General features: G+C 46.8%; 1 protein-coding gene across 15 annotated transcripts in view; it reads left to right on the plus strand.

The window, feature by feature from the left end:
• Positions 1 to 22,689, plus strand: part of LOC135898235 (neprilysin-1-like) — a 521,227-nt gene that overhangs the window by 110,825 nt on the left and 387,713 nt on the right. For 14 of the 15 annotated variants that reach the window (XR_011514790.1, XR_011514789.1, XR_010563291.1 and 11 more), the window contains exons 7-8: positions 11,276 to 11,410; positions 11,855 to 12,025. Coding sequence is in view for 10 of the 15 variants with exons in the window: in XM_065427075.1 (XP_065283147.1) it covers positions 11,276 to 11,410; positions 11,855 to 12,025 (306 nt within the window). In the remaining 5 variants the exon portion in view is untranslated. The remainder of the gene's footprint in view (positions 1 to 11,275; positions 11,411 to 11,854; positions 12,026 to 22,689) is intronic. The other variant, XM_065427076.1, reaches the window with a different exon arrangement.

Genomic DNA, 22,689 nt, shown 5'->3' on the forward strand with positions numbered 1-22,689 from the left:
TACTAACGAATTTCATTTTCTGTCTTGCAGCACGCTCGAAGAGGTTTCGCAACGCTTGTTGTAATTTACCGGAACACTATAAATCAATAGCGTTGAAACTTCTGACTTTCTTTCCTGTTTTACACCACGTGTGACGTGACGATGACAATGACGGTGAAAAAAGCGGGACGGGCAAGCCCCCCTTCCAATCAAAAGATCAGGGTTCATATTCACTAATAGCTCTTCGAACAAGATTCTTCGCAAGAAGAAAATTCCAGCCCCTCCTGATGCTGGATAATAAATTACGGAAAGCCGCCGGCCACAGTCAACAGCACTTATGAATGGGAAGCTTTGGGATTTGGGCAGATGATAGGTGTGTGATAAAAAAAGTTGTTAACTCGGGCGACTTGGCTCTCCATTTTAACTTGCTAAACTGTGTTACAGACAGGACATTCATCAAATGAATTGTAAGAACAATACTGCTTTGGCGTATGGTTGTTTTGAATCTTTAGTCATCTAAGTGGTGTCTTCAAGGCGATTAGCCAGTTCAAAAGAAAATGCTTATCATTTAGAACGCTAGTTCGTTTTGCGTGCGCTGCAAGTTGCTTCTGCGGTATAGGTAGCTTGCTTGCATTAATACTAGGAGGCCATCACTGTTGGTCGGTGCACTAATTTTCAAAATTGGGCAAGCAACCCCCCTAGCTGCTTTTTGGGTCAAACGTTGCATGGGATTAAAAGACCTAATCTCCAACTACAAAATGTTGCAAACGTCTGTAGCATACAAGCGCGTTAATTCACACACGCAAAGAGCATGTGAGAGCCCCAAATGTTCACCTTTCGAAACAACGCATTTTTCATGGCTCATCGTTAAAAGTCAGTTGCGGGCAGTACTGAATAGACCATCCTTTAAAAGGATGGTCTATTCTCACACAGGACACTTATCATACAGGCCTCGGTAATCAGCTAATTTTAATGCATTTTTTCCTCACTGGTCCGTCAACTTCAACGCGCGTAGCACACGCCTCTCTAAGGGAGCTGAAAGGGGCGATTAGAGCGAATTCAATGCGTTTTCAACCCATTGGGTGCCTTGGCCTTCTAGAACTATTCGCATGTATGCAGTACGCTCGGACGCTTCGTGCAATAGTGCATTCAGTTTCTTGCGTAATATTGAAAACATTTGGGAGACAGCGGTCGGCTTCATGTAAGCATGTGAACTGTCTTTCGCTCATTGGAATTCATGGGTGAAGCTCAGAAACCTTTTTTCCGACAGATTTCCATTCTCCCTAATTTCGAACAGTTTAAACAAGTTCAAATCGGCTCGAACCGTTACATTGTTGCTCCAGCGGGTAACCTGAAACAAACCAGAAAATATGCAGAAGCCTGCACTTAAACCCGAACCAAACCCAAAGGGTTACGGTTCGACACCCTGCTAGTAAAACTGGCATCGAACTGGCATTGTTAACTGTTATCGCAACAGCTCTGTTTTTAATTACATCTCACTAACGCTAATATTTCATCATGAAGCGCATGGTCAGCGGCAAAACAGCAGGACAGTGGCAACTACGTCCAATAGCAGAAATGCTATGACTATCACTAGCTTTCACATATCCCTTCGTATTGTTCTGCGAGAAATGCTGGTGTTTCATTATTGCGTATGGCACTACACGACGCAGGGCTCTTTTTGTTTTGTTTCCCATACGTAGCATTTCTTAGCATAATTCGGCAACGAATATCTGAAGTATTAATACTATTTTCAAAATTTCGCCTACTGGCCATGAGTTAGTGGGCGTGCGGCTTCTATTGAGTAATTGCACCAAAAGCCCCTAAGGGCATGTTAGAATTATAGGGAAAATATTTGACTTGCTTTAATTGTCCCTGTAAACATTACCCTTAATTGCATACATATGGTCCACCTATTGAAGTACTTCATCTGAATAGGCGGAATTACATTATCTTCGATTTCTAGTCCATCTAAAGACAATGTACTTCATATTTCTAAATATCGAAGGATACAAATGGAATTGGAAACGACATGCTTCCCAGCGAACTAAAGTTTTGTTTTCCTTTAAGGCAACTGATATTGATAAACAAAACCTGAAGGAATTTTAAGGGAGCATTTGAATACATACAAATTCCTCCTGTGGTTCGCATAAATGTTCGCGTAAGTCGCCTCCAAGAATCCCGTCGTCAACCCAGAGTTCCAAGAGCATAGGTGGGTATATGGCGCAGGACAGGCGTAATTGGAGATCGCAGGGAGAGGCCTTTGTCCTGGAGTGAAACTAAAACAGGCAGATGATGATGATGATGATGGGGATATATATCTGCATATGTATTGGGCAAATGAGGACGTAAGAACCCGTATAAATGTGGCTTGGTGCTTTCCGAACTTCATGCATGCGACAATTACGAACTCATGCAGTCAAATGCTGCCTGCATTTTTCTGCGACTTTTAACATCTATTGAAGCTTTCAAGCAAGCGGCTAATAAATTAAGGCGCTTTGTGCGCTCGGCTACTCAGCATAGCGACGTATAAGCACCTGCGATAGCGAACAATCTTTGTAGGACGTAGTGCCTTGAACACGGCATTTAGCTGTTCAGTACTGGGTTACAAAGGATCTTAATGTCTTAATCTTAGAGGCTGTAATATATGTCCCAAAATGAAATGCCCTATCATCAATACTGAGGCATTTTGACCCTAGAATCCTAGCTGTCCCTCAAGGATTGCATAAACTCAAAACTAATATCCACTGTTGGCTCGATCCAGAGATCACGTGGCCGAACGAAAGGCTTTGTTGTTGCTGCAAGTAAATATTTGGCGTTTGAGTATTTGTGATATCACTCGAATGCCGCATCGAAAATTGTTGCTATGGTGTAGAATTGAATAGTGGTGTAGAGTTGAATAGCGTTCTGAAAATAATGATTCCAGTTTTTTTAATAAACTGTATCATGGCTAAGTAAGTGCCGCCTGCAGAGACGGTTACTTCTTACTAGTGAAACACAAGTTTTCATTAGTCAGAAGAGCAGGCGCGTAAGTATTTAGGGAAATTTGTTGCTCCCTTTATTTGAATTTTCCCAATATGGCTTCTATATATATTAGAAGCTTGAAAAAATCGTATTCGAGGACAGCTTCAGCTTATTTGGCATTTGTAAAGCGCTCGTGTTTCAAGGTAATCAATATCACGTTTGACGATTAATACGCTAGTTTGGTATTCATAGAAGCGAGTCTGGACAAAGTTTCGTGGGAGTCCCGACACGAAGCAAGTAATTGACACGACGTAACTTATTATGCATACCATGCCCGTCTAGAAGGCGAGTGGAGCTGACAAAAGCGGTAATGAAAAGGCATGGCTTCGCCCTCTCCCCTGCAATGAGACGCCTCACTCCAGGTTTCGTCTTTGTATCGAGACACCACCCTCTGAACGCAGAATTAGAGTACTGATAATATAAATTTTATTATGAATATTTAGAAACACAAACGCTTCCAAGGCAAAAAATAACTAGAGTCTAATGTTGATTTGCGCAAATGGAGTCTAATCGCAACAAAATTCTATCATCTTGACTTATACTAAACATTTTAGATGTTGATAAACCAAATTTGCTTATTTACTAGCTCACTCTCACGTTAGCAACCCTCGCAATTAGCACTTGAGCAGCTAGCATGCTCTCTCTTTTTTTAAGATTATTGATAGTTTCAGATTTAGACCCTGTAGTATATATCTCACAATGGTGGCGTTCTAACGCCAATAATGACGCGTTTCGCACCAGGAATTCTACGTGTTCCTATGGAATCTCATAAACAGAAAGCTTCTATGCAATGTAGTGAAATCACAAACACCTTTATTGTAGGAGCTCCTGCCTCAAATTTCGCTCATAAAACAACATTCATTTTGCCCCAGACACTTTTGAAGCCCCGAAATTTTAAATATCTCAACAAGAGATCTCGCACATATTGCGAGGATCAAACAAAAAATAAACTAACTTGACTACAACAGCAATGAATCCCTTTCGTTTGGTGAGTTCGTAGATCCAGAGGAACATGGTCGTACTGACAAGTTTATTGTAAAGGAGCGAAATTAAACAAGCAGGTGTAAGACATCCTGACAACACACCTAGAGCACAGCTGCCTTGTGTCTCTCCTTTACAGTGAATCTGCAACAACTAGCCCAGCTTTTATTATAATAACGAGACTGTATAGTTCTGCACATAATCCGCATCAGCCAGTTAAACATGGCGTCCTCCCGTGATTTCAAGCTTGGGTGCCGCACCGGATCCTGACGGTGTTTCTGGGCAAAGAAAGTTTAACCAGGATAATTCACAGTAGGATGGTAAATGTGTATGAAATGTCGTGTTAAACGTATTGGCCCTACCAGTGAAGACACCCATCAGTGTTTTAGGAAAATCCATAATCAGGATGGCCCACTACTTCTACCGATTTGGGTCAGTCTGCCCAAGATGACCGCCTCATGAAGAATTGCCTTGTTGAGATGTCAAATTTTTCATGGAACTTAGCCTTTTGTAGGGCGGGTACAAACATTCATGACACTTTGGAAATCTCGAAAGTCTCGGTACAACAGGCACCATGGAACCTTCTCACGTAAGAACGACAGCACTACTTGGAATGCTCATACGAGCTTTTGGATAAATTAGTAAGGAAATCCTTCTCTGCTGCATTGCGGGGGGTGATGAGACGTCTGTTTACTAGCGTCATATAAAAACAAAGCAAATGTCTATGCTGAAGAAACATTTTCGGTCACCCCTCCTCAGTAAATTAAGTCGCCCTGGAAGAAAAAGACGCCGATTGTTTTCTGGGGCGCAAAAGGGATTCTGTTGATTGAACCTGGAGAAAATCGAGATAACAGGAAATCATTGTGCCAATGTTCTCCTAAAACCATATGTCAGTCATGAAAAAACAGCAAACGTTGTAGATAAGAGCCGCCCGCCTCATGCATGGAGACGCAGCCGAGGCGGCGGTCACCCGGGTAGTTGCGCCTTCTCCCCCCCCCCCCCCCCTTCCTGCCTCAGATTATTAGTGTACTAAAGATAACTGGGAAGATCGATGTGCAACAACACCCCACTGCGCGGCCCCATCCAGTGCGTGCAACCCGCTACCCCGAAAATAATTCTTGGTCACGCAACAGCTCCTCCAGAACGCTGCCGTTATACTGCGCTGCTCAAACAGGCACTCGAAAGCGTATTTTTGAATAGCTTTACCACTTTTCTACATTGTAAACTTGCTTCTCTCGACGCGTTTCCACACTGTACAATCTACGCTTAGGATACCGCTGCTAGTAACTTTTTATGCACCAAATCATCAGAAATACCTACGGGACAACGTCCGCCGATTTGAACGTGCTGCAAACTGCCAGCAGGAGTATAATTTTATTTTCAGTGTTTCTTAAGGATTGAAGCAAATCATGTATCAATAGCATGTTGTTTCGGTATCAAAGGGCATATGAGGGCAAAACAACATGAAATGTTTGTGCTTACAGCGACAAACATAGCACGTTTTCCACTGACATTGTCACGTTGTCCCGAGCAAAATTGGAAGCGGCAGCGTGTTTCAGGTCACCTCGTGTATCTCGTAGCGTCCCGCATATGTCCGGAGGAAGGCGATAGAAGGCTGCGAAAAAGTTCCACAATATATTTTTACGCGAAAGACTAGTCACTAAGACGAGGAACTATTTAGAGATTATACTTACAACAGCGATTGCAGCGCTGGCCAGTTATATTCACAGCGCGAGCCCAGTTCGTTCTTGCTTTCCTCCACTGATGGTGCCCACGCGCCTCGTTCAAACCATCAAATACCACACGCGCGTAGCATAATCCCTCGGCGGCAGAAGCGACATCCAAGAGCGCCTAAATGTCATCACAGGGAGGGTGATACTGATTCAGCCGTGTAATGTGCGCGATATCACTGGACTGGGAAGCAGATGAGGCATCAGTGGCGATCTCGTAGGTGACGGAAGTCACGGCACGAAACACTCGGTATGGGCCTGTGCAACGAGACAGCTGTTTTTCTGACAGGCCGACCTGAAGCGACGGAAACCATATAAGCACCGAAAAACAGGCGGGAAGTACACGTCTCGGTGTCGCCGCTCATGCGAACACCATTGACTTTCTTAGAATTTCAGAGGACGGTCCTGGGCAATTTCCCTTGCGTGGGCAAAGCGGGCGATGGCGTCAAGTGCATATTCACTGGTCGGTGCCACATGAACAGGGCGGGTTCTGTCGAGGGGCAGTGCTGGTTTTAGGCCGAATAGAAGGAAAAATGGCGAATATTCGGCTGTGTCGTGGCACCAGGAATTATAAGCAAATCTGAAACACGGAAGAGCGAGATCCCAGTCAGTGTGGTCTGAAGCTACATATTTCGCGACCATATCTGTGAGAGTGCGATTGAGACGCACCGCGAAGTCATTTGTTTGCGGATTATATGACGTGGATAGCTTTTGCGTTGTGGCATAGAAATGCAGGACGTCTGCGGTAACTTTTGATAGGAATGTCCGGCAATGATCTGTGAGAAGTTGTCGCGGAGCTCCACGTAACAAAATCACGTGGTGTAGAAAAAAGTCGGCGACATCTGTGGGGAAGATTGTAGGACGCGCTCGGGTGATGGCGTAGCGCGAGGGGTAATCCGTGGCCACAGCGATCCACCTGTTCCCAGAGGTAGAAAGAGGAAAATGGCTACGTAAGTTCAAACGAACCCGAAAGAATGGCCCCGCGGAAAAGTCGAGTGGTTGAAGGCACGCAGCAGGGAGCGTCGATGGTATCTTGCGTCGCTGGCATTTCTCACATGAAGCTACGTATCTTCGAATGGAGCGAGCAAGCCCTGGCGAAAAGAAGCGTCAGAGGATCCGGTCGTAGTTACGTGAATCACCCAGGTGATCGGCAGTGGGCAGGTCGTGAAATTCGTGAAGAACAGCCGAGCCAACATGTTTGGGGATCAAATGGAGTAATACAGGGCTGCCAGAGTTAAAGTTGGCGTGGTAGAGTACGCCATTTTGAAGTGTCAATAAGCGAAGGGAACTGTCGGCAAGTGACGATTCCAGGCTGTCATTGATGATACGAAAGGACGGTTTACGGCGCTGCTCGTCCGCGACATGGAGCAGTGGAAAAAGAGAGAGAACACAGCCGTCGGTGTCAGTATCAGACGTAGAGGTCGCGTGTTTGACTGGTTAACGACAGAGGCAATACTGCGTCCTGTTGTTGGCGTCCCGACTTGTATGTCACTGTGTAGGGATATTCTTGTAGTCGGAGGACCCAACCACTGAGCCGGCCAGTAGGATCCGTAAGCGACGAAAGCCACCAGAGTGCATGATGGTCTGTGATGACTGAGAAGGGCTTGCCATATAAATATCGGTGGAACTTTGAAACAGCCCAGACGAGAGCAAGACATTCGCGCTCGTTAATCGAATAGTTGCGCTCTGCAGTTGTCAGGAGCCAGCTACCTTAGGCTATAACACGGTCGTGTCCATGTTGGTGTTGCGATAAGACGGCGCCGGTCCTATAACCACTGGCATCGGTTCGGGCCTCTGTAGGTGAGGACGGGTCGAAGTGGGCCAAGACCGGTGGATTGGTTAAAATCGTGATAAGGCATGAAAATGAGGCCGCCTGAGGGCAACCCCACGTAAAAGGCACGTCTTTCTTCAGAAGTTCAGTGAGTGGTCGAGCGATTGATGAACCGTCGGAAATAATAACAGAGCCCCACAAAACTCCGGACGTGTTTGACAGACTGAGGTACAGGAAAAGCCGTTACTGCTCGAACCTTCTCTGAGCTGGGTGGTACTCCGGAACCATCGATGAGATGGCCTAGCGCTGTAATCTGTCGGCACCCGAAGTGGCACTTCGATGAGTTTATTTCGAGCCCAGCCTTGCGGAAGACGTCCAGGATAGCTGCGATGCGCTCAAGGTGCATCTCAAATGCTGGAGAAAACACAAGGACGTCGTCAAGGTAACACAGGCAAGTTGATCATTTGAAACCTTAAAGCAGAGAGGCGATCATCCGTTCGAACGTTGCGGGGGCATTGCATAAATTTAACGGCATAACCTTGAATTGGTAGAGGCCATCAGGAGTGAAGAAAGTGGTTTTTTCTTGGTCTAGCTGATCGACGGAAATCTGCCAATAAGCAGATCGAAGGTCGATGGACTAAATGGATTTCGCACTGCGAAGACACTCAAGAGCGTCGTCGATTCGTGGTAAAGGATAAGCGTCCTTTTTAATTATTCTGTTTAGGCAGCGGTAATCAATGCAGAAACGCCACGTGCCATCTTTCTTTTTGACGAGCACGACCGGCGACCATCAAGGACTCGATGAGGGCTCAACAGTGCTTCTGACGAGTATCTTGTTTACTTGCTGCTGAAAAACTAGCCGCTTTGGCAGTAAATGGGAACAGCATCACCAGTGTTTATCCGATGCTTAACAAGGGACGCCTGACCAAGTGGTCGATTTGCAGTGTCAAATATGTCGTGGTAGGCAAGCAAAAGGCGATATAGGGTGGCTGCTTGGTCAGGTGCAAGGTCCGAAGCTGCCATGGCACGTAATGGGCCGTCGAGGTTCCAGGCATCCTGTGGATAATCAGGAGGATCTGTAGACGCGTCGGCTACAAAAGCAGTGACGTGGTCGGCTGTCACTGACTGGAGTGTGGCCACCGCTATGCCTTCAGGTAACACTTGCTGAACAAATTGATGATGGAGAGACACATCCGATTAGCGGCAAGGGTTACGACGGAGTGTGGCACAGAGATGTCGCGCCCCAGGAGGACGTCACGAATAGGAGCTACGACACAGTCGCCATAAGGGATGGTTGCCGTTGAAGCCAATTCGACGACATTTAGGGCTTTTGGAGGTAAGCGAACAAACGCTGTATTGCAGAGTGTGTTCGGTTGTTTGGGGCGAACGTCTGAAAGAAGACGAAGCTCGAGGCACGCTCAGCGTACCAGTGGAACAGTCGATGAGGGCAGAAGGAGTCGTCAGAAAGTCAAGCCCGAAGATTAGGTCGTGAGGGCAACTGGTCAGCACGGTGAACAGGGCAGGAATTTCGCGGCCAGCAATTCCTGTGCGAGCAGTGCACATACCCCTGACGGCAATAGCGGCGCCATTAGCGACGCGTACGGGTCGAGTGATGGCAGGCGTAAGAACTATTTTGAGACTATGACTTAGGTTAGCGCTCATTATGGAAACTTGGGCACCAGCATCAATTAATACCGTCAACGGAACACAATCAACGTCTACTTCAATAAAGTTCGTGTTGGTGAGGGGCGTCAGAGGAGGATTTCGACAGGACGACCGTGATGCAGCACTACCTCCAAGAGCTGCATGGCCTAGTTTACCGTCCATCGGGTTGGCGAGGAGCTGGGAATGAGCTCCAGTACGGCGGCATCCAGCTGGTGCAGCAGTGGCGCGATACATGACCAGCGCGGTTGCAGCGGAAGCAGATTGGTTTGTCGCCTGGGGTTCGTCATTGAGCAGGATTGCCTGTTCTGGGAGCGAAATACTGGTTATTACAGGTTGGGAAGACGGGAATGGGTGCCGAATCAGGTCGGGAGACAGAGCAGGCGGTAGGGTTGCCAAGGTTTACAATTTCTTGCCCCACAACTGCTAGAATAACGGAAATAGTGGGGTCCGATTGGTCAAAGGTACCGGCAGGGGGTCGTGGATTAAGGGGGGCTGGAGTCACCGCGTCAATCTCACGGCGAACAATACACGTGACGTTCTCTTGAAATGGTCGTGTGGCTGTAAAACGGAGCCAGAGGACGTGGCAGAGGTGTTTGGGAGCCGGGAAAACTGTGGGACGGCGCGGCGGCTTTTTGCTACATTGAAGCGGCGGCATATTTTGACGATGGCGTTGGTGGTAGAAACGTCCTTATAGACGAGCAAATTGAAGGCGTTGTGCGCGATACCTTGTAGGATATGGCCTACCTTGTCAACCTCGGTCATCTGCTCGTCGACTTTCCAGCAAAGCGCGAGCACTTCCTGTATGTAGGAGACATACGATTCCGTCGACGACTGGACACGGGTGGCAAGCTCTTTTCGCGCAGCCTGTTGGCGACTTGACGGATTCCCAAGTAGGTACCGGAGCGGCTCTTTGAAAATGTCCCAGCTGGAAAGCTCGATGTTATGGGTGCGAAACCTGACGAGCGGTGTCCCGTCCAGATAAAAGATCACATTGGCAAGCATGATGATAGGATCCCAGTGGTGGCTTTGGCTAACACGCTCCTACATGATGAGTCAGTCGTCGACGTCAACGTCATTTTAGGCAGAGAATGTCCCAGGATCACGGAGACTAGGAACCATACCGTACGTTGTGGTTGGCGGCGCAGGCGTAGGTAGCGACAGGGTGATTCCATCGGAAGCCATGGCTGAGAAGACAACGGTGCGGCCGCTGAGAGCTCCATGGTGAGGACGGGAAACGTTCCACCTTCACCACAATGTTACGCGAAGGACGAGTCAGTAAGACGAGCAACTATTTACAGGTTATATTTACAACAGCGGTTGCAGCGCTGAGCGGTTAGATCCAAAGCTCGAACCCAGTTCGTTGTTGCTCCTCTTTTTTCGATTGATGGCGTCTACGCGCCTCGTTCAAGCTATCAAATGCCACACGCGTGTAGGAATATCTTTCTTAAGTGGCGAAATGCTCCTAAGCTGTATCACAGGAAGTGCCGTACACAGCGGCCTCGTTCTCACACATCGCTTTGATCCGCAGAATTCAAGTGGGTATTTCGCAAGGACCCAGGAGTCGGTCAGTATTTTTCTTACATATTCAGAAATTTCGACCACGAACAAATTTACTCAGATTCGTATGTGTTTATGGACACCAATCATAGCGTTGTATTTATGAAGGACCCATGGCGCTGCTGAGCACAATATAGTGGGTTTGATTGCCGGCCGTGGCGGCCACATTCCGATGGAGACGGAATGTAAAAAAACGTTCGTGTATTACGCTTTCGTCGCTCGTTCACTAACGTAAGCTACTCAAAACCATTTTGAAGGAGACATACAAGACTAACTTGTAGCCTTTGAATACGGGATTCATCGTAACCAGCTATGCAGTTTCGAGACGACCAACCTCCAGATGATGTACTTTTATAACGAAACCAAAAAAAAAATTCCATATATGGCCGTGGATCCTGAGGATTCACAGACCTCAGCCTGCAAAGGCCATTTTTCCTGTGCGTACTGCCATATTGACTCCTCTCCCTAGAATCACATTGATTAGCAGGAGCATCTGAAGCGCCGGTAATAATTGAGGTGTAAAACTGAGATACTAAATTTGTTTGTTACTCCCTCCATTTTTTTATAGCAGTGCCCCTCCTGCCACTGAACCCAAGCCTTCATTTTTTTCCCGCTACTTTGCCTCCGCCGGAAAGCCGACGCCAGCTCCTGTGGCACCACCTGGAAAGCCACTGCCTCCAGTTGTTCCCCTTCCAGTAAGCGCGTAAGTGGTGCACTGTTAAAAATGTACTCCGTTATCTTCAATTGACCTTTCCGGGCAATATCAACTGCCAGTCACATCTCGTGAAATATACAGACCTCTGTAATTTCATTCAAGAACAGCGCACTGATGTGCCACAACCTTTACAGCAACTATTCCCTCCCCCCAAGATTACACAAATCAGTATTTCATTTACTGCGTCATTCAAGTGTCATATCGACAAAGATTACTGGTCTAGACTTCAGCAAATATAATTGCGCAGCGCCGCAGTAGCATGCGTCTTCTTTATCGTGAATGTAGAACTTCTGCTTGAAGGTCACGAAGAGTGCTTTGCGATAACAAAAAAAAGCAAGATAGATTTATTATGCAACTTCATTTTATATCATGTTTTTGTTAGACGTGTCATTTATCAACCTTGCTTTAGTTTATTCGTTTGTTTTTGTTCAGGGCGAACCTTGCGCCGACTTCTGCGTGGCGGAAGGATGCGGCTGGCAGCATCGTCAAGCCAGGGGAGGAGCCAGAACTCGACATCCCCGAGGACCTGGGATCCACGCCCGCCTTGCGAGTGGCACGCCTCGAAAAGAAAACTGACAGCGACGCAGCGCAGTCAGACGCAAGGTGACAGTGGATATTTGCCCGTTCAGCTTCCTATAAGTGCATGAGCTCGCTGCAAATCCAGCTTTATTTCTTTTAAAAGAAATATTTTATGAAGCAACGCTACTTTGAGGAACCTTGCCAACCTGAAAGCACACATCTTTTGTCCTCCGAAACAAGGTAACAAAGAGACATATGCAGCACAACATCACGTAGAGTATAGAATATTGTCATTGCTATGTAGTGAAAGCGGAAAAGCGAAGCACTGCAAGAAGTTTTTTTCAGAATCTAACGCTTTACTACGCAAGCTTCTGCCAAGAAAGACTAGCAAAGCTCAGTGATCACTGACATCGATAAATTCGGTATCTTGAGCAGCACGGAATCTGATTCTGATTTGGCGAAATCACTCCAAAAGGCCGCGTCCGCGCTCATTCTTTCCCGAATAATTTCTGCCACCGCTGCTTCGGGCATCCCTTCCTGCGGATTAATCAGAACTCGAACACGCAAGGAAGTCAAGCCCTGTAAGCTCTCTGCAAATCGCACTGGCGGCCTTCGAGCTCAGCATATCGCAGCGTTCTGCCGCGAGAGCCTAAATGCTAACAGAGGCGGTGAGAAGTTACTGGTATCTGTACGAATGCCACGTTAAGCATATGATTGATACCATGAAGGTAGAATTTGCTCGAAAAAAATGCACGGTACCTCAAAGAACGTATACGAATGTGGAACATACATGAGGAGGTAAAATTTGGGCGGGCATGTGTTAGCGCTTATTTAGTAGATGGCGCAGTGTAGCGAATATCACGCATTCTCTTTCTTTTGGCGGCATTTTGAGAGCTGGCAGAAACTTTGGTGGTGCGAAGGATGGGCACTGTAAATGATGCCTCTTTTTGGAGGCAGGAGAATTCGAGCAGCCCACCATGCCGAGTGCCCCAATGTGAACGAACCTGCACCTTCAAGGCATAGCAATAGCTGCGAGCACTATTTTCGGCCTTCTAATCCGATCTCACCAGCAAAGTGCGCCTACTATTTATGCATGCATCACTGCCGTATAATAAAAAAAACTAAATGTCTGGTTCGCTATGTCTGGTTCAGTACGGGTGAAACCATGATTATGTGCAGCTGTACTTGGCGTCTCTGTGTGGACCTCGTAATTAGCCGCATGGCGAAAATAGCCCTGAAGGTAGTTGATAATAGTGGAGGAAAAGGTGTTAAGGGTTTGGTTACCTGACCCATGGACTCGCGTCTAGGATGCTCGGCCAGAATGCATCAGAGAGGTAGAGGCGTTCGCCTGCTATCGGCGGTTGGCGGGGACCACTTTATGTACCGGTGCGCTTATGAAAGGGCGGGCAAATCGGGTCAGAACCCGTAACTGCTTTGAGATGTGCTCGCCCTTTTTCACGTATGGCGCGATTTGGGTGGCAGCCTCGGTTCCATCACTAGGACCGCGGCCTATAATGTAAAGCAGAGCAGTAATGGGAGATGTCGGGTGTTTCAGATCCGATGTCGGTGAATTGTGTATTTGGCCGAGGTCATTTTTCGGTCCAGGTGGTTTCTAATCAAATGGGTCCAGGAAGACAGTTACCCGCTAGGCGAATTGTGCGTGCATCAAGGACGGTACGGTACCTTGTGCTTATTCTAGGTTGATGACAGCACGCGGCAAACATTCACCTCCACCGGCTGATACAAACACTGAATCGCCTTTGCTGCCGTCTACGCCCACGGCCATACCAGCGGGCCCTAGTGGTCCTCTGCGCCCTGAAGGCAGGAATTATGGGGTCTATGAAATCGGTGACACTACGGGCAAGCAAGGCGATGAACGCAATGAGAATGAGAGTGTACACAAAAGGCTGAAGCACCTGGTGGAGTCATTGCGCGTGATTCTCGGTGGCCTCAAGAACCCGACTGCTAAATGTGCCCTGCAAGTGCTGGCCGTGCTGGAGCCGCTTATCGCAGCTTTTATATGCTATAAAGCTTTTGTTTGGTGCTAGTGCTAATCACGCAGGGAAGGCCCATACACCAGCTTCGTGCTAGCGCTTTTATGGTTAAGTCCACTTGAATTGATGACTACAGACTTGATACGGAACCTGATAGTGGCTTCATGCACCAGATTTCTGAATGTATCATCAGAATGTTGAACTCGCTCCTACCGTTGTGCACCCGTCTTTCTATGGCATCATCATCCCTCATCGCACCTTCATGTCCACGTTCCTCCTCCCGTTGAGCAGAGTAGCAGGCTAGAGCGCGTTAGCTCGGGCCGACCTCTCTGCCTTCTTTTAATTAAATTATCTCTTTCAAATTATGCGGTTTTACGTGCCAAAACCACTTTCTCATAATGAGGCACGCCATAGTGGGGGGACTCCGTAAAGCTCAACCACCTGGCATTCTTTAACGTGCACCCTAATCTAAGTACACTAGTGTTCTCGCATTCCGCGCCCGTCGAAATGCGGCCGCCACTGCCAGGATTCAACCCTGCGACCTCGGACTTCGCTACCATGGTGGGTAGCACAGTTCAGTTTAGAGTGCCCGCTGGGGCTCGCGTGCATTCGAGAATGCACAATTGAGACCAAAACCTAACGACAAGTGCATCGTCAATTAAAATAAAAAATAAGTATTTTCTGTCACATTTCCACAATGTAAGACTTTGAACAGTGTAACTCAGTAATAAATAATGATCCAATTTTGTAAACTGCACCTGTTAGGAAACAAAAAATCGTATGAAATTGCACGATTATACAATGCTATGAAATGTACGACATATTCCTTAATACGACTTCCTCAAATTATCCTAAACATTGTAACGATTAGACGTAAGCTGCAAACATTTATAGCCAATTGTCACAGTTTTGCTTTTCTAACTGATGCTATTGAGAATAAAACGATATATATTTTGGAGCTCATGTACCGACTGTAAATTTGCAGACATAAACATTTCACAGGCTTTCTAAAGAGGTCTGACGTTCTCACTTAGATTTCTTCTTCCAACGGTTGCTATAAGTGAACTTCTTCTCTAATGTTGTTTCATGACGGTGTTTCTATCTTTTACATGTATTTGAATAGGGATATTAGAATACAAAAATACGAAACGCTTGATTTTATTGTAAAGGACCCAATATGTGACAGGGACAAATGAACGTGTTTACTTCGCAACACATTGAGGCAAATAACCTGACGACAACATGTACTGTGAAACAAAGTTTATGAGCTGGCACTGTCTATCGCTCCTGTCAAGTATGTCTGCGTGGACCAGGTGGTCAGAAATATTAAACAGTTTTGAACAACGTCTTCTCTGGTCGCAGGCATTGTTTAAGAATGGTGTCATGAGGATAATATTTCTTTGTAGCCAGGAAGGTAAGAGTGTTCGCCATTGAACAAGTCAGCAAATGGTGCAAAATGTTTTACTGCGTGCGTGCAAGTGCTGACATGCGAATGTGGATGTGCGAATGTCGCTCGAGATCCCGTTTTCACGGGTTTGGCTACAACGACGGATTGAGTTTGTTCGTGGTGCATTTCTTTAAGCGCTGACAAGGCTGCTACCCGTTGTTTTCCGCGAGCTTCAACAGCGTCTGCTTGGAGCTCGAACCAGGTTGACCATGGGAGCGCGTTCTGCAGGGAAGACGACGCGATGTAAAAACAATAACACAAGTTTAATACACCATTACGCGTGAGCAGTGCGCTCCAAGACAACAAAAAATACTGAAATGTTCGGAGTGCGTGCTCCTGCGCGCAAGGGCAGAGAAGATGTGTCACCACGTGGTGTCACGTTGGCCTTCCTATACCTTCAACCACCCAGGAAGCCTCCTTCTCGCGTGCTCTCAGGTAGCGGGCTTTGCACAAAGAGGAACACGGAGAGAAACCGCTCTTTCCCGTAGAAAGGTTGAACATAGGACAAGTCCAGTGAACCCACACAAAAGAACACACAGAAAAATCCCTCTTTCGCGTAGAAAGGCTGAACATAGCACAAAGTAGAGTTGCATTTGCACTGGTGCATAATCCCGTGGCACACACCCCACAGACAAATCTCTTTATGTTGACGATTAGGCACATGTCGTCTCTCAGGCGCATGGTATGCGTTCCATTCATTGCGGCGCAAAGTGAACTACAACAGCTGTAAAACGAAAAGCACGGAGCAAGGTAGAATAGATATAATTATATATCTATAAGTTCCTCGTGCGTCGAAATAATGCTTAGGTGAAGTCAAGTGCCTCGTGTTTGCCGTCTTCTCTTTTCTGTTCCACCGTTTTATTTTTCACGTTCTTGTAATGTGCTATTTCAATTCAGTTTTTGAATGCACGTACTGGTATTGAATTTACTGCCACTGTGATGACTATAAAGCAAGAAAGAACGAGCTCGCCACTAAAAGCTAAGCTCATTGACTATGCCACCAATCTCGAAAATTGGTGCATGCCCTGCACGCGAAATACTGTGTGAGTGATGTCAGTATTTTGACAGAAGATTGCAACGTAATGAATGATCCTTCGCCACATAAGGCTAAATGCTATGCTGTCGGTTTTGCTTGACTGCTTAGGTATATCCTATATAGGCATCTACATCTTATATACCTGCAGAGGAAACCTGTATTGGTTTCACAGAAAGAAAGCCCCGCAGTTGAAGGAAATGTAATCTTGGTCCGGCAATCGAACCTGGGAACAACGTCTTTCCGAGGTGGTCACTCTACCATCTCAGCTAACCACATGAGTCCTGAGTTGAGTGCTCGACCAGGACGAATTTTTCTTCAAGTGCGAGGCTTTCTTTCTGAAAAACCCATATGGGTTTCCTATAAGGGAATTTGAGTGGATGCCAATTTTTACCTTTCATGTACTTCCCAATCCTTGCGGGCTTCCGCAGAGCTGATTTGCGATATTCGTATCCCAGTGCCTCGAGTTCTAGATTCATTCTCCTTTGCTCTGCAATTGGCTGGCCTCCTGGTTAGCTCAGGTTGTAGAATGACCACCCCGGAAAGACGTTGGTCCTGGGTTCGAATCATGGACCAAGATGAATTTTTCTCAGTAGCGAGGCTTTCTTCCTGCGAAACTCGTATGGGTTTCCTTTGTAACTTTGCGTTACGATTGGCGTGGATTCCAGTTTTTCCCTTTCATGCACTTTTCTCCACCTTGCGGACTTCCAAAGAGCCGATATGCCATGACTGCATAATGCCAACTCAATTTGGTACGTTTTGCGCCACGAAGCAACGATCAACAGGACTCGTACTGGGAAAACATTTCATTGACGTTTCCTAGTGCAAGGCAAAAACATCAATTCTGTGGCTCGGCGGCCAAGCCTCAGTATGAAAATAATGAGAAGATGATTCCGTGTGGAGCCTTTACTGCATGATTAAAGGCATCCAGATGTGGCGAAAATGATCCAAAGTTATCCACTGCACTACCTATCAGCCACAATGTTTCTATTAAAAGCTAAGATCTATCAATCAATGAATCATTATTCGAAGCAGCATTTCTGTTTGTTTGACACTGCAGTCAGGGCCGAAAACTAGCGTTCTGTTATGGACATTGCTCTATTTCACTAGATTGTCAAACTCGCCATCTAGTCAGCTCTCATTCGTTCAGAGGACCTCCCGGCCTCTCTGATTGGATCAAAACGCCGCCATTGCAGAATTTCACAATAAGTTTATATTTTAGTTTCCTTATCAAAACATTTGGTAACACGCAGTCATCGTCAAGCGCTTTGACGCAATGGTTTAGCAACACAGAGCAAGCTAAGGTTGTTGTGCGCACTCCTTAATGCATGGCTGCCTCATGCTTCGAAAAAAATGTACGCGTAACTGGCGCAAGCCATTTTGGCGATGCGGAGACGTTCCCTTATACTGCACGGGAGAGAGCTTCCATCATACCGCATCCTTCCATCATCATCTTCCATCATACTGAGGCCGCAAGCCTTGTGCTGGGAGTATCACACATTTTCTGTGAGAAACGTCGGCTGACAGTACATATGAGAAATTATATGAGAAGAACGAAAGCTCCACAATACTAACATCAGGATAAAATTAGAGCCAAGGGAAGGTGAAATAAGATGTATAATATACTCGTGGGTGTATGGAGATACTATCGTGCTTCGTAATAAATCTACTGATATCCACTTTTTTCTCGTGATTGCTCGAATATTCGGCTTCTGGAGCGGACACCGCGTCCGCTTCGGCTGAGGACCCTGCATGTGCGTTCTGCAGCATAAACGTGGACAATTTACTTTATAATTATATAGGTTTATAATTTTGTATGTATTATCATACATAGTTGCTCACGTGCACAACCTATACTCCTGAAGGATATGGCTATGTGTACTTTAAAACATGTCAAGTGAGGCAACGCAAAAGACTGAAATGAGCTGACGCGGTATGTCGGGCTCTTCAGAGCGGCTTCAGAGCGCCTGCAGAGCCCGGCCGCGTAGGTGTATTGCAATCAAAGGCGGGTGGCTTTCAGTTTCTTCTGCTGACTGCCTACATGGTGTATAATGCTGAATACCTTGCTTTTACACGGTGACCTGTGGGAGCGGCCTTTATGGAAGGTTTTCGCGATTTGCTAGTATGCAGGTCCGGTATAGGTATGTTCTTGGTTGTCGTGGCGTTGATTATTATTATTATTTGATTTGAAAACATATGTACACATGCCGGGACATGTGAGCCATCCGCTGTGCCACGTAGACCCTTGAGGATTGGAAGAAGAGGAGAACGCTTTCCTTTTCTGGTTGCGGTAAAGACGTGGACTCCTGGATTTCTCTGTTGTTTCGCCCTTGACATTGCTGGTGGTAGTGCTGGGTGAATGCACCTCCCCCCTCCCACCTCCAAGTGTTCGCCGTAACTTGTAGCTCCTTACAGACAGCCACAGCTCCCACAGCAAAAAGCAGCCACCGCCTGCAAGGGCTACCACCCGAATTAATTCTTTTGTCATCGAGACTGCAAGTAAGTATGTCAACGCCCACTACAGACCAGGCGAGCAAAACCGGCTTTGCCCAGTCAGCTCTCCCGCGTGTTTTTCATGAGCCACACATACCCAGACTGTTCCGCGGGGGCACTTTTGAGGTTTTTTAAGACTGGCTGAACCACTTCGATCATGTTACCAGCATTAACGAGTGATGCGATGTTCGCAAGTGGCGCAGATTTACTTCGCGATGGAAGACTCGGCGAGGATGTGGTACAAAAATCATGAGAGGTTATTTGGGACATGGCAAGAGTTTAGTCGACAGCTCTGCGATGCGTACCGCAACGCCAAAATGAAGGAGAGAGCTGAACAATTTATGTCTTCTGCTATCCAGCCGCCAAACGCTAGAGTCTCGATATTTGTCGAGAACATGCTTCGTCTTTTGAGGCCTGAAGCACTACAATGCCCGAGGAAAAGAGCATGTGGCACTTACTGCGTAGAGTCAAGGAACAGCTTTTTGCCGGACTCGTACGCAGTCCACCAACAACCGTGGCTGAGTTCGCGAGTGAGGCAACCGCGATGGAGCGTCCTCTCCAGCAACGGTCCTCACAGTACGAACGCCACCACATCACGGCTACTACACTCTATATTGGTTTCAACGGCTAGAAGCAGGCCCTCACAGACTTCATACCAATGGTTGTGCGTCATAAACTGTGACAACTCCAAGCAGTGGGACCAGTGGGACCCTAACCAACTGTGACAGAACTTGCGGATCTCATGCGGAACGAATTCTGACCGGCGGCGCAACCACTCGCACCACAAATACTTGTGGTCCCCTTCCTAACATATGCGGCAGTGCTGAGGGCTCCTGCTCCACCGTCCACAAATCCCATCATGCGGACAGTGGACCAGGCTACACCTCTGTTCTCGGAGATCCCTGTGCATCCCCTACCCGGGTCAAGGTACACGAACGTATTTACGTATCTACCATCCCATCACAAATCATCACATCCATCACATCACAAATCCCATCATGCGGACAGTGGACCAGGCTACACCTCTGTTCTCGGAGATCCCTGTGCATCCCCTACCCGGGTCAAGGTACACGAACGTATTTACGTATCTACCACCGGGCTCAATACAGAGCTCTAATAAGGCAAGTGTATGGCGCTCGTCGGATAACCGTCCGCTCTGTTACCACTGTGGCGAAACAGGTTACGTGAATCGCGACAGCCAGTACCGCCCCTTGGGTCTCCGCGGGTTCCACCCTGAAGCGTGGTGCCCACGCTACAGTGAGCATCCACGCCAAATCGAAGCGTATCTACGGGCCAGTAGGTTCCTGATCAGCGCCGCCAATCGCGATCACCATCACTTCGTCAGTACGTGTCACCTAGCTTCCCTCAAGAACCGATCGCGGGTTCACAGGGGAAACTAAGAACCGCGACTGCTGTGGGTGAAGCTGCTTTACGACGATCGCTCGAAACGTTAACGGTATACAAAACCAACCATGCACGTGGCTGCGAGGCTGAGTAGCCTAGATGCAACAAAAACGATCTCTGCCCGCAAGGATCTTGAAGTCAAAGGTCGACGCTGTCTCACCACCGGCCAAAGAAAAAAGCAGCTGCGGTACACTAGCAGCGCTACTAAGAGGCCTGTCGATGTAGAAGTTGCAGAACATGGTAATAAGGCCACCACCACGAACGTTCAAAACCTAGCTGCCGAGACCCCTCTACGAAACTCATCACAATTGAGGCATCGTTGAACGTCACCATCGAGCACGAGATTGTCGACAAAATGCACCCGGGACTTAAGCCGACTCGCCGACCAGATGGCTCTGGAGGCGTGTAGCCTAGCGCTAGATGCGAAAGGTAGGCACCTTGCTGTGGGTCTTTATTCACCAAGCAGTTCAAATGCCTAGCGAGCCAGCCCTCGTATTGCCACGCTGAACGCTCGAGGCCTGGCCACAGAGCAAAAGCTCAATCAACCGTACCGACTGATGACATACCAGCCCCTGGTAGTGTTGGCTATGCAAGAAAGGTGGCAAGAAGGGATTAATAGCAAGCACAGTGCTTTTTTCGCATCGCGATACTCTATGGTAGTAATCCATGGAATAGAGACATCTGCATGATGGGTTCTTTTACGGCGAAGGTGTTCAGGGCTAGTTCCCCGTCTATCATGTCCGTGTGTAGACACAAAGTCCCAAAGATAGTGCGATGCCGGGAAAATTCGCGGCGGAGGTCAAGGAGGTGTTAAGCACTCCCCATACGTGCGCCGCTTCCGAAGATACCGCAATGCCGGGCGGCCCGCGGCGGAGGTGCATTTCGCCATTAGAAACCCGCATACGCAGCTCCGCTGGTCATCCCCCTTCACATATTGGAAGGCCACTGGATTTTCTTGTAAAAAAACTGCCCGCACTCCTAATGCAAAAATCTGCGCATTCCACGCACTCTGGGAGCCTTCTTTCTTTTTTTCTTTCCTTATTATTACTGTTAACCCTCGCTTGAGGGTTGTTACAGGGAGGGAAAATAGTACAACACAAGCAAATTTGACACTTCATAGCATCACGTTGGGTGTTCACGATACAAAATATCAATCAAGCATTCAAATTTGTGCACATCCGTCTGATCGACAACAACATCAGGTAAGGCATTCCACATTTCAATTGCATCCGGGAAAAAAGAATAACAAAAAACATCAACACGTGTGTTATAAGGCTTGACGGCTCTGCTGTGGTTAATTCTCTCGATACGATTTGCAGGGAACTGGACATATATTTCCTTTTTTATCTTCCGAACCCTTTGAAGTATCTGAAAAAACATCTTCAGTCTGGCTTTCTTCCTTCGTGTTTCCAGCAACTCAAGCCCACACGAACGCAGAATTGTTGTTACCGAGTCAGTCCTTCCATACCTTGAAGCAATAAAACGAGCAGCCATTCTCTGAATTCTTTCTAGTTTGTCTATTAAGACTTTTTGGTGGGGGCTCCAGACAACGCAAGCGTATTCTAAAGATGGACGTATGAGAGTTTTATAAGCAATTAATTTAGCATCTTTCGTTGCATGTTCCAGCTTTTTCTTCAGTGAATACAGTTTTTGTGAAGCCGTCGAGCACAGGTTATCGATATGTTTAAGCCAGTCTAAGTTATGTGAAATTGTGATCCCTAAATACTTGAATGTATCTACATTTCTTAGTTTGTTGCTTGCAACATTATAAAAGAATGGTGCCACACTTTTTTTGTTAGTAACATGTGTAAAAGTCGATTTGTTGTAATTGATTTCCATGTCCCATTTTTTCACACCAAAGGTGAAGAGAATGAAGAACCCGGTTAATTCTGATTTGGTCGTCAATGTGTGTTACTGTAGAATAAATTAAACAGTCGTCAGCAAAAAGCTTCAATTTCACAGGGAACTCGACAATCTCTGTAATGTCGTTAATGTAAACCAAGAGCAGCAACGGGGCCAAAACAGACCCCTGGGGAACACCAGAAAGCACTTCTAACGCAGGGGATAAGCACTCGTCCGCACGCACGACCTGCCTGCGATTTGTAGGTAGGCTTCAATCCATTTTAGAATAGTGTCATTTATTCCTGCTTTATGTAACTTGAATAGTAATTTATTGTGCGAAACTTTGTCGAAGGCTTTCGCAAAGTCTACGCAGATGACGTCCATTTGTTCTTGGGCGTCTATAGCTGAAGTAAAATCATGAATAGTTTCTCCGAGCTGGGTTACTGTAGAAAGTCCCTTTCGGAAACCATGTTGGTGCTGATAAAAAAAGTTGTTATTTTCAAGAAAAACGAGAATATGCTTACTTATGATATGC

The sequence above is a fragment of the Dermacentor albipictus genome, chromosome 5 (assembly GCF_038994185.2).
Source record: "Dermacentor albipictus isolate Rhodes 1998 colony chromosome 5, USDA_Dalb.pri_finalv2, whole genome shotgun sequence".
NCBI classification, from domain to species: Eukaryota; Metazoa; Arthropoda; class Arachnida; order Ixodida; family Ixodidae; genus Dermacentor; species Dermacentor albipictus.